The 13,767-nt window shown below is 42.7% G+C and overlaps 3 protein-coding genes across 3 annotated transcripts in view; 2 read left to right on the top strand and 1 right to left on the bottom strand.

Moving 5' to 3' along the window:
- Positions 1–87: 87 nt before the first annotated feature.
- Positions 88–5,269, top strand: zgc:112332 (uncharacterized protein LOC553712 homolog). The gene is made up of 7 exons (XM_012833265.3): positions 88–357; positions 834–949; positions 2,009–2,164; positions 2,314–2,418; positions 3,270–3,479; positions 4,101–4,293; positions 4,474–5,269. The coding sequence occupies exons 1-7, from the start codon at positions 344–346 to the stop codon at positions 4,574–4,576; spliced, it is 897 nt and encodes a 298-aa protein (XP_012688719.1). The 5' UTR covers positions 88–343; the 3' UTR covers positions 4,577–5,269.
- Positions 5,270–6,513: 1,244 nt separating this feature from the next.
- Positions 6,514–8,912, top strand: sec61g (SEC61 translocon subunit gamma). Its single transcript, XM_012833268.3, has 4 exons — positions 6,514–6,631; positions 7,065–7,177; positions 8,424–8,526; positions 8,772–8,912. Exons 2-4 carry the CDS (start codon positions 7,084–7,086, stop codon positions 8,779–8,781), a joined length of 207 nt encoding a protein of 68 aa, XP_012688722.1. The 5' UTR covers positions 6,514–6,631; positions 7,065–7,083; the 3' UTR covers positions 8,782–8,912.
- Positions 8,588–13,767, bottom strand: part of tpk1 (thiamin pyrophosphokinase 1) — a 44,570-nt gene continuing 39,390 nt past the window's right edge. Inside the window, exon 9 of the mRNA XM_012833266.3 lies at positions 8,588–9,143. Within this exon, the coding sequence (XP_012688720.1) occupies positions 9,004–9,143 (140 nt within the window). The 3' untranslated portion in view covers positions 8,588–9,003. The remainder of the gene's footprint in view (positions 9,144–13,767) is intronic.

The following is a 13,767-nucleotide window of genomic DNA, read 5'->3' as shown; positions in this document are numbered from 1 at the left end:
CACGAGAGACATCTAGTGGTGAACAATTCTTACAGAAGCATTTTGAATTCCTCATCAGGCAATGCCATTTAATAAAGCATGTCAACACGTCTCGGTGGTCTTCGGTGGCAAGTAATTCAGAGATTGTATTGTTGCGCATATTGTTTGGTCACGTTTCAGCACACCTGCATTTCGTTGAAGAGGTCATCCATTCAAATATAACACTGCGAATGTTTGACAAATTCCGGTAGGGGAGAGGCACCGGTTTCTGAAAGTCTGGCATTTTATAAAGTCCCTGACGACAGTCCACTCATCGTGAGAGCGCTCTCACGGAATCTGGATAACAATTTTGACCTCGGCGACAATGCATACTCTAAGGTAAGTTGCTCTCCGTTTTGTATTTAAGACTTGATCTGAACTTTTTTTTATGGATCACCAAAAACTTGCCTACAACTAGGGTACTACAACTAGAACAACTAGACCACTGTTAGTTTAAGTGCTTCCAGTACTTCTGCCACTACTAGCAACTTGGCTACTGTTACCAATTCAAATACATTTGGGGCAGTTATTTCTATGTGTATACCCCCATCATCTATTTATCGTGAAGATATTTAATCCAACATTTAAGTTGTAAATGCCCACTTGTTCTCTTACTGCCATGGTATATCCTATTTGTTTTAAATGTGAACCGTAGGTCAATCAGTATGATTAACATCAGTGAACTTGAGTAAACCATCAAATGCGGTGTCATTTGTAACTGAGTTCAACTCAGCAGCAAACAGGATCTCATTGTGTATGGATATGTGTGAGTTCTTGTTTGATTTTTTAAACTTTCCGATTTTGTTTTTATTCAGAAAATGTTTCTGCGGCCAGTGGTCATCCGAAGCCAGACTTGATGAGAAGACAGTCATTATAACTGGGGCTAACACCGGCATAGGGAAGGAGACTGCAAGAGACTTGGCAAAGAGAGGTAGCCTAACATAATAATAGATTTCTCATCTCTCTCTCTTTCAAAGTTCAAAGTTCAAAGAAGCTTTATTGGCATTTATCTCACAAACAAACACAAACACACACACAAACCTGTTTTGTTACGGACATTTAAACACTTATCTATTGTCAACAATGACTATTTTGTGCACATGAAAATCACAAACTAACTTCCATTATCTTCCTGTTATGAAACACTAGCAAGCATGCAATCCTTGTTATTGTGCAAATCTCCACGGGCAACCCTCTCGAGGGGGCTCCTGAGTGCAATATTATTCTCTCTGTGTGAGAGACTCTAAACACATATCAAAGATATTAAGATGTCACGTGGTAAGTGTACATTTACAACATGGGCTGGAAGTTGCTGTAAAATTGTGTTTACGTGGTGTGCAGGTCTCATGAGGGAAGTTGCCTATGGCAGTTTGTTTGTAATAATAAAGTTGTTGTACATAGTTACATGAAGTATTTAGCTGGCTTCATCTTAATGGGCAACATCAAATTGAGAGCCATTCTTCACCAGCATATAATTGAAACTAAACCAATCCTCATCATCATCTGTGATGTGTGATATCTTTTTATGAGCTCCACTTCATTGTAACTGTAATTGTGAATTCATCATCTGTTTGGCGGATGACTGGGGAGTTGGGGGGGGGGGGGACACTCACTTTCCCACATGAGCTTGACAGATTCTAAACAAAGAGACTTCATAGCGTAGCACAGACAAAGCACACTAATGGAATAATGGTTGTTGTTTTCCCCATAATTACTGGGCAAACAACCATTGTGCTGGCGCATTGCTCTCTCATCCCCGAGCAGCACCTAATTAGTTTATTCATGAGCATCACAGTCAAATGGAGACCCAACCTGGGAGTTCATCTGAGTCACCGTCGGAAGTGATGCATGTTGCATGTGAATGAAGGTGACATGGTGGTGTTGCTGGGTCCGTGTGTGTCTTAACGCTGATTGTCAGCTTATCCTCCCCTGTGTGTGTGTGTGTGTGTGTGTGTGTGTGTGTGTGTGTGTGTGTTTGTGTCTCTTTGAGGCGCCCGCATCATCATGGCCTGCAGAGATATGGAGAGAGGAGAAGCCGCCAGAGAGGAGATTGTGGAGGACTCCGGCAACCAAAACGTTGTGTTGAAGAAACTAGACCTGTCGAACACCAAGTCCATACGAGAATTTGCCGAATTCATAAACAAGGGTATGCACCTTCCAAACTTAAAACTGAAAACAATAAAACATTTTAACCTAAACCGTGGGTTGTTTACCACTTAATTTGCCATCATCTATAACAAGCTATAACATCTATAACAAGCGTCATATAAATCAATTGTTTTGTCTTCCACTCAGAGGAGAAACAACTCAATATACTTATCAACAATGCTGGGGTGATGCTGTGTCCCTACTCCAAAACAGTTGATGGATTTGAGATGCAGATTGGTGTTAACCACTTAGGTAAGAGCTCTCAACAATGTTAAGTGAAGAGTGGTTGTTCCCTCGAGTGTGGTACTGTTCCATATTTGCATGGCAAAGTCTCCTACCCCACTGTATATTAGTATAATCGTTTTAACCATATTGCATTACGAAAACAAAGCATGATCTCTGTCACAAAATAAATTGGTTTCTCGACCCGTATTTAGCTTTTTTAGATAATTGGTAATGAGCAACGGGTTAAGACGTTTTTTTTTTCTCAATGGGTCGACTTTCACTTCAGACATTCAATTGATGCTGTTAGGGGGTTTGCTAATTGCAGCAGAGACCCAGGTCATCAGGAAGGTCTCTCTCTCTGGGTGCTTGGTACTTTTAGACCATCAACTGACCCTCAAGTCCTCAGGCATGGCTCAACTCCCTTGACCATAAACACGATATGTTTGTACAACACACACATTCCCATGTACTTACTGGTCAAAGGCAGACCAAGGAAAAAGGAAACGGAAAGAAAAGACAAAGAAAGGTCAAGACTGTCCTCTGAGGGATGAAGTACACATATTCTTGGTATTTGTCCAGGAATGTCACCTCAAAACAGCAACTATTTTTGGTTACGACTAAACAGACGTACACAAATATAGAGAGGGTGTACCATCATAGGTTGTCAAGTCCATTTGTCCAAACTGACTTGGAATAAGTTATGTGTTTTGCTTGTCATGTGATACACATGTATGTGCTTATGCTCATTACATTTGTACTGCTTTGCTTTTTCCCAAAAGTTGCAAGAGGGGAGGACATCATGCAGCACACAAAACTATTTGCATAGGTGTCATTACTGACAGGACATGCATCCTTCTTTGTCTCGTCTCCTGCCGCAGGCCACTTCCTGCTCACGTTCCTGCTGCTGGACCTCATGAAGAGGTCGGCTCCCGCCAGGATTGTCAACGTGGCCTCTGTGGCCCACACCTGGGGAGGGATCCAGCTGGACGACATCAACAGCGAGAAGGGCTACAACGCCCGCAGGGCCTACGGCCAGAGCAAGCTGGCCAACATCCTCACTACGCGCTCCCTGGCCAGGAGACAAGACGGTACGCAATGCACTTAGAGAGGCTGCTGCATCAAGAAAGTGAGAAATTATAGAGAAAAAAAAGGGAGAGAATTAACATTGGCGTTTACAACTGAAATATGCGTTAGGTGTTGTTCCCCTTTTTTGTTCAACTTATTTTCTCAATGAGGCTTATTTGATCTGTATTTTCACAGCTGTTCCAGTGACGTCAACAGAGATTTTGACATTCAGCCTTTTAGTATACATACACTTGCTAATGTTCACATGAATGCTGAACTAATAGCATGTTTAGATAATATATACAAGGACAGGAAGTTAATCTGACATCGGTTTACCCAGTGGGTCTGTTACTATCTGGGAATTTCCTTGAGAACAGGATACTGCTCTAAACATTTATAGAATTTCCTGCATTTCTTCAATATCACTGATAGCAACGGAATGTATGTTGGCTGCCTACTCGGTTACTCTGTGTTTTTCTGTGAAAAAATGGGGAAAAAAGAACCGTACACATTATTTCCTCAAACATTGTCTGCATACATACATATTTCCTCCATACAATGCATTCCTCCATGGTGTTACTGCAGTGAAGGCCATTCATGCATGATTAAATGACCATGTGACTGAATGGTCTTTGTTCCCAAAGGGACTGGCGTGACGGTGTACTCGCTTCACCCCGGCGTGGTGCGGACCGAGCTGTGGAGGCACGTCAGCGCCCCTGTCCAGGTGGCCGTGAGGATATTCAGCCTGTTCACCAAGACTTCGGTCCAGGGCGCACAGACCTCCATCTACTGCGCTGTGGAACCGGCACTGGAGAAGGAGACCGGTGGATATTACAGGTATGTGAGTCTAAGGGGTTGAAAGCAATAGATAAGTGAGGTTAACTATAAGCTCACCTTCAAGGAGATATATATGAGGACGCAATTACACAACTATGGCGATTACATATATTTGTCTGAAACGTCAAGGTTTTTCCTGATTTATTGATTGGCTGGTATTTTCACTGCTTTTTCCCACAGTGACTGTGCTCCAGCAAGATGCTCAAGAGCTGCCAGAGATGATGAAATGGCTGAGAAACTATGGGAGCTCAGCTGTCAAATGCTTGGAATTCATTGGGATTAAAAACCAAGGACAGATATATTATTAACAGATACATTCTTAAATAAACTATACACCAAGACTAACTTTACTGACACTTTGAATGCCAAGATGAATGTTAGATACTTACCAGTGAATTACATAAATACATTTGTTCTCTAATATTATTTGAAAACTCCAGATATCGGAGAGATATATTGTAGTGTATGTTTTATATCATCTGAAACACAGGCCACATAGTGTACCTAATTAAGTATCACAGTTTAGAAAACCGAGATTTTTCATGTTAGTTTCATCTAATGTTGTGTTGTTCTGTCTGTATACATACTTGGCATCTATATTTTTTGTCTGTATATAAACTTGCTGTTACATATCATTCAAAAGTAAATGATCCCCATCATTTGTGAATGTAGGTGTTTTCAATGAAAGTTCATGTCATTGTTTTATCCAGTCAGTATAGCAAACTATGATTTGTTTTGATCATGTGTCTTTGCACGTAGTAATGTAGTGCATGTAGCTTGCCACCCCACTTTTCAAACCAGTTGTGAAGCAGAGGCAACTCAGTTTTCTCTAGTTCATTTGAGAAATTCTTAACTCTCAGTATTTGCAGAGAAAAACAGAGTGCATGATTGCTTTGGTAGTATCATCTAAATGACACATTAGAAGCAGATAGTTAATTATAATCATGTAATTAATAAAAACTTAATTATAATCATACTCTGGGTGTGTTATGTAACATATAGAATAACTGCCTCCTCCAATCACCACAGTCCACCAGTTCTGTCAAGGAGGTGGTTGTTGAAATAATGCCCACTGTTTCGTCAGAGTATGCCGTTCCTAACAGATTGTTTGAAAGAGGTGATGAGAGGTTCTTTAATATTTCAAGACTGCTGTCCCATCTTCCTTTACATTTTGAAGTTATCTGCACAATCCTCTTCAGAGCTGACAGTTTTTATAATGTCACCGTTAATAGATTTGGAATATGGCTTATCAAAGCAGCCCCTAGCCTCCCTTTGATAAATAATGTATTGGAGAAGCTTGGTCTGAATGACGGCAAGCGGCTAGTTCTATGATTGAGTTAAAAAAAAGATAGGCTACAACACTTAATCCCTTTCACCCAGTCACAAAGTCCACTTGTCCTGCACTGAGATATGTTTGGATCCAAGCGAGTTCACATCAGAGAAGATGAAACATCTTTTATGTTTGATATGACGTTTTGATCTGTGCTAAAAATTTGGTTTCAGTGCCAGTGTGTGAGGTTTTCAAAGCTGGCTTCCAAACAGTGTGAGGATGTTACTGACACTGAGAAGTGGATGGGTATTGGGTATTTTTCAGTTGTGTATAGCTTCTGCATTACCATGGGACATTGGGGGAATCTGTACGGACATACATTTCTCTTTTCAATACTGAACCACTCTATTATGAAATGTATTCTTTGTCAAACTGGTCAGCAATGTAAATTCTCTCATCAGCCACACATTTAAAGACTGTATTCTTTAAATTTGATCAAGGAATGGTAACAAAATCTCCATAGTCTATAAACACATACGAAAACACATACCACTCACCTTAGACTATACTTAAAATTGATTGATACAGCTAATGAGCAAAAGGATCAATTAAATTAAAATAAAGCCATGAAATCATTATGTATGGAAGTTTTTTTGGTAAATGTCTCCTGAATTGATGACTTACTCTCAGGTGAATCTTGACTTTCACTTATGAAGGGGAATGTGTGAAGACTTAGATCAACCAATGATCAACCAGTTCTCTAAAATAACTCATGTTAATGAGAAATTTGAGAAATATACCAAAGCGACTGAGAAAAACTGTAAATAGTGTTTGCATGAATCAAGCAAGGCTTATCAGACATACTCAAGGGGTTCCTTATTTTTTTTGCACTCCCCAGCGATAGATGGCGATAAGTAGGACTGGTATGGAGTGACAAAAACAGTCACAGAAAGACGTACGCTTGTGTAGGTTTAACGCTACGTCAGCCTTTCAGCCAACAGCTTTCTCCCGACAGCTACGTGGCCAGGGACATCAGCCGGCCAGGTAACAACAACAAGACCCACACAGGTAGGCAGAGATAATTTAACTTTAATTTGATGTGTAATTAAGATTCTTTGAGCAGAGGCTGATTCTGTATTAATATTTCAATGTGTAATAAAATAAAATTACTATAACGTTAGGCGTCTATTATATAGCCAGTTAACTATAGATAGATTGCTATATGTTGGAAGTTAGCTAAAACGGTTGTTTTAGTTCTCAGGATAACATGATATATATAATTTAATTAAATGTCTTGTTTTTATTATTTGTGCTGATTAACTTTCGTAATTTGAAGCAAACTGAGCTTGATTGCTTTCTAGCGCGCTGAGGTTATCCATCAATAGCATATGATGTTCAGTTGCAGTTCAGTAACTCTTGAGTGTTGTTTTTCGTGATAAACACATTTGGTTCTCATAAATATCGTGCGATACTGACCGTTTTCTCTTTCGACCTCATTCAGAAAACCCCACTTTCCCACCATGGATCAAGTTACGCAGTTTGTGGAGCCGAGTCGGCAGTTCGTGAAAGACTCCATCAGACTCGTGAAAAGATGCACAAAACCCGACAGAAAGGGTTGGTTTGAGGACCTCTCTTAACCTACAAGAGGGTTCGATGTGGCTATTAAGTCAAAATATGTTAACCTCTATGTGTAATGTGGCTTACGTCTTAAGTTTGAACCATGTCTGATCTCTTACCATAGTACGTACCATAGTGGTGATCCATACATGTGAAGTCTCACGCATTTCCCCCAATATAAATTGCTGACGGGCGTATATGTTACATACAAAAAAAAATAGGAATTCGGAATGTATTGCGTGCTATTCGCGTCGAGAATGATAACGCATGAACACACACTACGGTAAACAAAGAACAACAAGATACCGGCATCTTTAGCCTTCTGAATTGCGTTGCTGCCACCCAGTATTTTACTATTAATTGCCTGTAAGTAATGTTCTACCAGGGGCTTTGGAGCAGCACACACGCACTGGCAACGTCACCACTAACCGCTTTTTTGAGAGGGTTATACAGGTGGGCAGGCAAAGGGGTTGGCATGTATGGTAACCGGATTCATAGAATTATTTCCCAAATCTTTGAAACCCCCAGAAAATCCAAATTTGCAATATTATCTAATCTCAACAGTTACTGTCTGTGTTTTGGGGGACTGTGTGTCTTCATTCAAGATGAGTGAATCACCCCTTTAACTGGCCAAAGTGCCACTCTGGTGATGTGTTAACGTTGGGGGTTGGGTTTGCGAGTTAGCTTTTGGGAGGGGCTCTGATTAGGACAGTCAGTACAGAATGCAGCTGTGTTAGGTGAGCAGATGTTGTCTATACAGTACCACAGCATGACTTTAGCCTACCGGCAGCTTGGTACAAGGACAGTACAATACTGCTGTTTTCCATCAGTATATCATAACCATGGTTACTGGGGATGGCGTGTTCATGTGAGGACTCTTACAAAGAGTGGACAGGGAGGAGTCTCCTATCCTGTCTTGTTTTTTTTTTACTTAGACTAGGTTACAGACTAGCTCTAAATCAGCAGAACTGCTGCAACACCCATTTTTAAATGGAAACATGACCATAAACCTACACAATAGGCACTCATTAGTTGCCCTGAGGCTGTGATGAAAAAGTTTGTGGTGTTATGTAATGACAAACATTCAGCATATTGACAGCCTCTGGACTGAAAGTGCAGCAACAAATTGAGCGGGAGGAAGCTTGAATAATGACATTATGTACTAATGAGCCAGCAGGACTGTGCAGTGGTTGGGTTTTAATGATGGAACACTTCCTAACGTCTGTGTTCTGACATGTTGTAGAATTCCAGAAGATTGCCATGGCAACAGCGATTGGCTTTGCGATCATGGGCTTCATCGGATTCTTTGTGAAACTCATCCACATCCCCATCAACAACATCATTGTGTAAGTACCACTCAACCAACCAGAAGATCATGTGTATTCATTGATTTCTTTTTAATCATTATTAAAAATGTTAGAATAGAAAAGATAACTTGTTTTGATTTTCATGTTGATCAATACAGTATATTAAAGAGCATAATATTTCAAACAAAACATATGTAACTGTTGTAGCATTCAGTACATATATTTTGGTCCAGACTAGGGTCACATTGATGGATAACATACAGGTCCTCTGTTTTTCTTTACAGTGGCGGCTAAATCCTACGTTCCTATCCTATGTATGCTGACTATTCCAAATCATGATTGCGACTGACTGGGTTGAGTGAAGGATTTTTACTTTGAGTGTTTGTGGGGCTGTTTGTTAATAAATAATCAGTGAGGGAAAATAACTATGAAATGGCATCCGTTATTAATGGCAAAGGCACTTTGTAGACATTTCATTCAAGTGTTGGTCCACTGGAGGGGGAAAAAAAGCTTAAGCTACTTCATGTGAATTCCCATGCTCCATAGCAGAGGCTTATCTGAAGTCACAGTCACAAGTTTCCTCCCCTCGCTTGGATCATGAGGCTCATAAGTGTTGGACGTGCTCACCAGCTTTCCAAACTCGAGCACTTGTTTATCTGCAGACAGAAAGAAGATGATGGTATTATTTCCACACTAAAGGCATTCAGGTATGTAGTACTGAGATAAAATAATTCCATGATAAAAAAAAAAAGAAGCCTACTGGTTGAATTAAGCTCAGTAGAATAAACCAAGTCAAGCCAAGCCAAGTCTGAAGTAGGGGGTTTGAGATGTAATCCGGTGCCACAAAACAAAAGTACCTAAATGAGATGGAGTCTTGCACAATCAGGGGGTACTTTTTCTAAAAGCATAGCTGCTAACCATGCAGGCAACTGACATAGTTGGAACCATGCAGGATTCTCAAAACCATAGTTCGACCTATCGATCAGAACATGTCTCACCTTTGAAGTTGATACACTAACACGGACCCCATCCGAAACCAGAAAACGACTCGACTTCAACACAACTCTAGAGAGGGCATACATGGTCCCCCAAAAATAGATGAACCTGGCAATTTGCAACACTCTCCCCCTTTCTTTTTTTGCTTTTGCTCGCCTGAACCCAGAGAATAGAGATGCCAAGAGCCCGTGTATTGATGTTCTCATTAGCGAGTCCCTCCAGGATGTGGCCTCGCGTAACCTAGCATGAACACCCCGTGGTGCCGGCCTTCCCCATTCTGTCTGCCTGCTCAGTGGAAAGCCCAAACATCGGCGGTCCACTCCGCTGGGTTCCAGAGCGAGTTCGGCACCTCCGCTCTCAAAAGGCCCCCCCGACCATCTGGTTCAAAAACGCAGCCATTATGCGTGACCACTGGGCATGTAGTGCCCACTGGATCAGCCCATCCTTTCAAAACAAATATTCTTCTGTTGTTGGCAGCAAAGCAGTTTGGACATGAATAATGGGAGGACTTTCAAACCTTGGTGGTTTGGGAGGGGTAGGGGGTTGTGGTGGTGGTTTGGGAGGGGGGTAGGGGGTTGTGGTGGTGGTTTGGGAGGGGGTAGGGGTTTGTGGTGGTGGTTTGGGCAGGGGGGTTAGGGGGTTTGTGGTGGTGGTTGGGAGGGGGTAAGGGGGTTGTGGTGGTGGTTTGGGAGGGGGGTAGGGGGTTGTGGTGGTGGTTTGGGAGGGGGGTAGGGGGTTGTGGTGGTGGTTTGGAAGGGGGGTAGGGGGTTGTGGTGGTGGTTTGGGAGGGGGGTAGGGGTTGTGGTGTGTTTGGGAGGGGGTAGGGGTTGTGTGGTGGTTGGGAGGGGGGTAGGGGGTTGTGGTGGTGGTTTGTGTTGGGACAACACCCCCCCCCCCCCCCTCCTGCCCATTTCAGGCCAGTTCCCTTCAAATAAAGATGACTTCCCACAGTCTCCTGGGGGGGGGGGGGGGGGGGGGGGGGGGGGCATAACTGTAAACGACAAGGGTACGAAGGTGCTTGTTTCAAATTCAATTATCCATGCCCTGTAACTTATTAAGGTTAACTCATCAAAACCACACGAGTAAGCCAAAAATCAAATGACTAAAAGCACAATACAAAAATGGTCACAGATAACACACATCCCAGAAATGCCAGGTGGCAGATATCCATGCGTTGGTCTGATGCCAGGCATGGCAAGCACTTGTTCACAGTGACCCCCAGTGGCAGCACTGGGTACTTTTCCAGCTTTGAATGTTAATGACATTCTGTCCACCAGACTCAAGTTGGAAGATAATCTGCCGGTTGTAATTCAACATATGGAAACTGCCACACTGAGGACCATCTGCTGGATGACTAAACGATGGAGGAATTATATGCAATTTGCCCAAAAGCCTTTAACCGGTGTCAGCTTGTTAAGCCACATTTGGTTGATATTCCTTAAACTAAATGATGTGATTTTCTTTCGGTCTGAGACATATGTGAACTTCATGGGTGATTTAAAGATTTCCGATAGGAAAACACATTGAAAAATAATGGATAACCAAAGCAGAGAAACCGGAGTTCTAACAGATGTTTTGCTTGAAGACTTGAATTTACACCACTATACACCGAAGACAACTGTGCTTGCATCCTCCAAGCCCTGTAACCATCACCACCACGGGCCTTATCAGTATAATCAATGGAGCGTGCAATCTGTTTTACCCCTGGGCACATGCTTTCCAATGCAAAATATTTTCAAGCAGCTTTTGGGCAAACCCTCCCGTTTTAATTTGATTCCTGCACATTAGTTTGTGCACAGAGACACACGACTGTATCCAACCACTAGGGGTAGCAGGACCCTTAAAAACTGGAGACGAGCTAAGCGAAGAGCCTTGTGATCAAACTTCCGAGATAGAACAGCCCCTGTACATGTGCAGCAAGCCAGCCCTGGTTAATCAGCAGTAATGGATTCTACATGGAATACGATAATCACCTACATGAAACTTACAACAGGATTAATATTGCGTCTCTGTCGGCTCTGATAGGCTGCTGACCTATTTACTTAAGGAAAAGACAGAATTGAGCCACACATGAATTTGAACAGATGTGTTGATGTGTTCAATTAAAGAGCCCTACACATGCCAGGGATGTTATTAAAGGATTCATTAAACATCTGCATCTCCAAAATACCCATGAAAAAATCTTGCACTTCATTCAATGCCCTCCCTCGAATAGCTTGCTAATGAGGCTTCAACACAGCCTCAGAATTCCCCCTCTATGCCTCAGAGGCTTTTTGTAATCAAGCTGGAAGGGCGGTTTTTTACTGTTTTTCTCCTCTCTCTCTCCCCCTCTCTCCTTCTCTCTCCCTCTCTCTTTCTCTCTCTCTCTCTCTGTCCTCCTGTTCAGACAGGAGAGCGGATTAGCGGTAAAGGAAATGGTGTGGGATGGAAGCGTGAGTGTGAGAATGCATTGCCGTGCCGCCCAGCGGGATGCCCGGCCGAGGATGAGTGTGTGTGTGTGTGTGTGTGTGTGTGTGGGTGTGTGTGGGGGGGGGGGGGATGACAGATGGGCCGCTCCGCTCAGCACCGCATCCTCAAAATGCTCGGCCCGGAGGGAAGCCGGGGAGATCCGCCGCTGAATGCCATTCACAAGAGAATGGGCCGGCCTCTGAACCCTCAGGTTCAAATGGTGCCTGCGAGTATGATAACAGTGTGATGATATCCCAGGGAGACAATGACACCTGAACCCCGCAAACTCCATCACCGCCCCCCCTTTGATGAATGAATTTCATTATTTTATCAGGCTGATATTCACTTAAAAGTATGCTGACTAGTTTGGCCAATCTGAGACTCATTCATTATCTGTTTTTTTTTTCAACAAATGTGGACATCTGTTTTCAAGTTCAAGTGGAGTAAGTAGGTTTCTTTTCTATTTCTTTTTATCCGTCCATTTTAAAACGGATCCCCTATCTTGCTCAGGAGCTCCAACAATACATCCTTGCAAGAGAAATACAAATGTAAAACAAATCCCCCCAAAAAATGTGGCTCCCCTTAAAAGCACTTCTTAATCCCTTTCCGGTCCCTTTTGTAATCCCTTGTCACCAAGGGACCATAGCCACACAACTAAAGACCACTGAAGCATCCCGTGCCGAGGATCATATTGTGCCCGCCCCCCCCCCCCCCAATGTCATTTGGCCTCGTCAGATTAAAGGACTGGGAGAACAAAAAGAGCTCAAGGCGTATGTGTAACAGGTGCCACTGTCTTATTAAGAGTCTGCTGTGGGTGGCTCAGCAGGGAGGGAGGTGGCTACTGATCGGTTGATCGCTCTCATGTGTCACGTCTTCCAGTTTGCGGAACCTTCATTAGTAATCACCTCCCCTGCCCTGATACTGATCGATGACTGACACTGCAACTGGAGCCAAAATGGATGCTCAGTAATTCACTTGCTTGCACTCGCTCCTTGATAACAATGAAGATGTTTGCGTGGGGTAATTGCATTTTTTCCCCTCACTTGGGTTGTTCATTTATGGATGCGATATTTGATACTCATGGCAGCAGAGATTAAGACACTTCTGGTAGTGTGGTATGGCTATCCATTTTGCTTTTTAGGCATCAGTGGTATGGAATGTTTACAGTTCCACAAGACGGAGGTTATGACACAGATGCAGAAGTCAGTCTAATTCGACCTTCAAATAAAGCATCCTCCGTTTCTATTCCTGTGCCTATAGTTTAAGGTACAGGCGAGATGTGGAGGGGGCGGGGTGAGGATGGGTGGGTGGGGGTGTGGGTACTAAGGTTGAGTGCTTTTTGCAGATTGTTGATCGTTTTCTCCCCCCCCCCCCCCTTCACACCGAGGGCACAGTGTCATACAGTGAAGTAGTTTGGCAATAAAGCTCATAAATAAATAAATAAATGTAACAACATCTTGGGGCCATTTAAAAGTGAGATTATGTCAGGAAACGTGTGCTCGCAACTTTCCAGTTTGACCTCTGCCGCGCCTTGAGATGGGAATTCAGTGATGCTCCAAGGTCGAAAAAAACTGAGAACTTATTTGTAGAATCTGATAAAACATTTTACTGGCATTTTACTTTACTTGCTGATAAAAAATCCTGTCAAAGCCATTAGCAGTTTAAATGGTTGTGAGTCATTGCATCTGATAAGAACTGCTTTTAGCTGTACACATCTAGTGCCTTTACATTTGTCCCGTGCTTAGGACGACCAACGTTCAATAAAACCATTTCTCACCTCTGAGAAAACAAAGACGGCGCGGCAGAAGGGGGAAAAAAAGAAATCACTGGAGTGCC

The sequence above is a fragment of the Clupea harengus genome, chromosome 17, assembly GCF_900700415.2.
Source record: "Clupea harengus chromosome 17, Ch_v2.0.2, whole genome shotgun sequence".
NCBI lineage: Eukaryota > Metazoa > Chordata > Actinopteri > Clupeiformes > Clupeidae > Clupea > Clupea harengus.
This window is presented reverse-complemented; position numbering and strand designations above follow the sequence as displayed.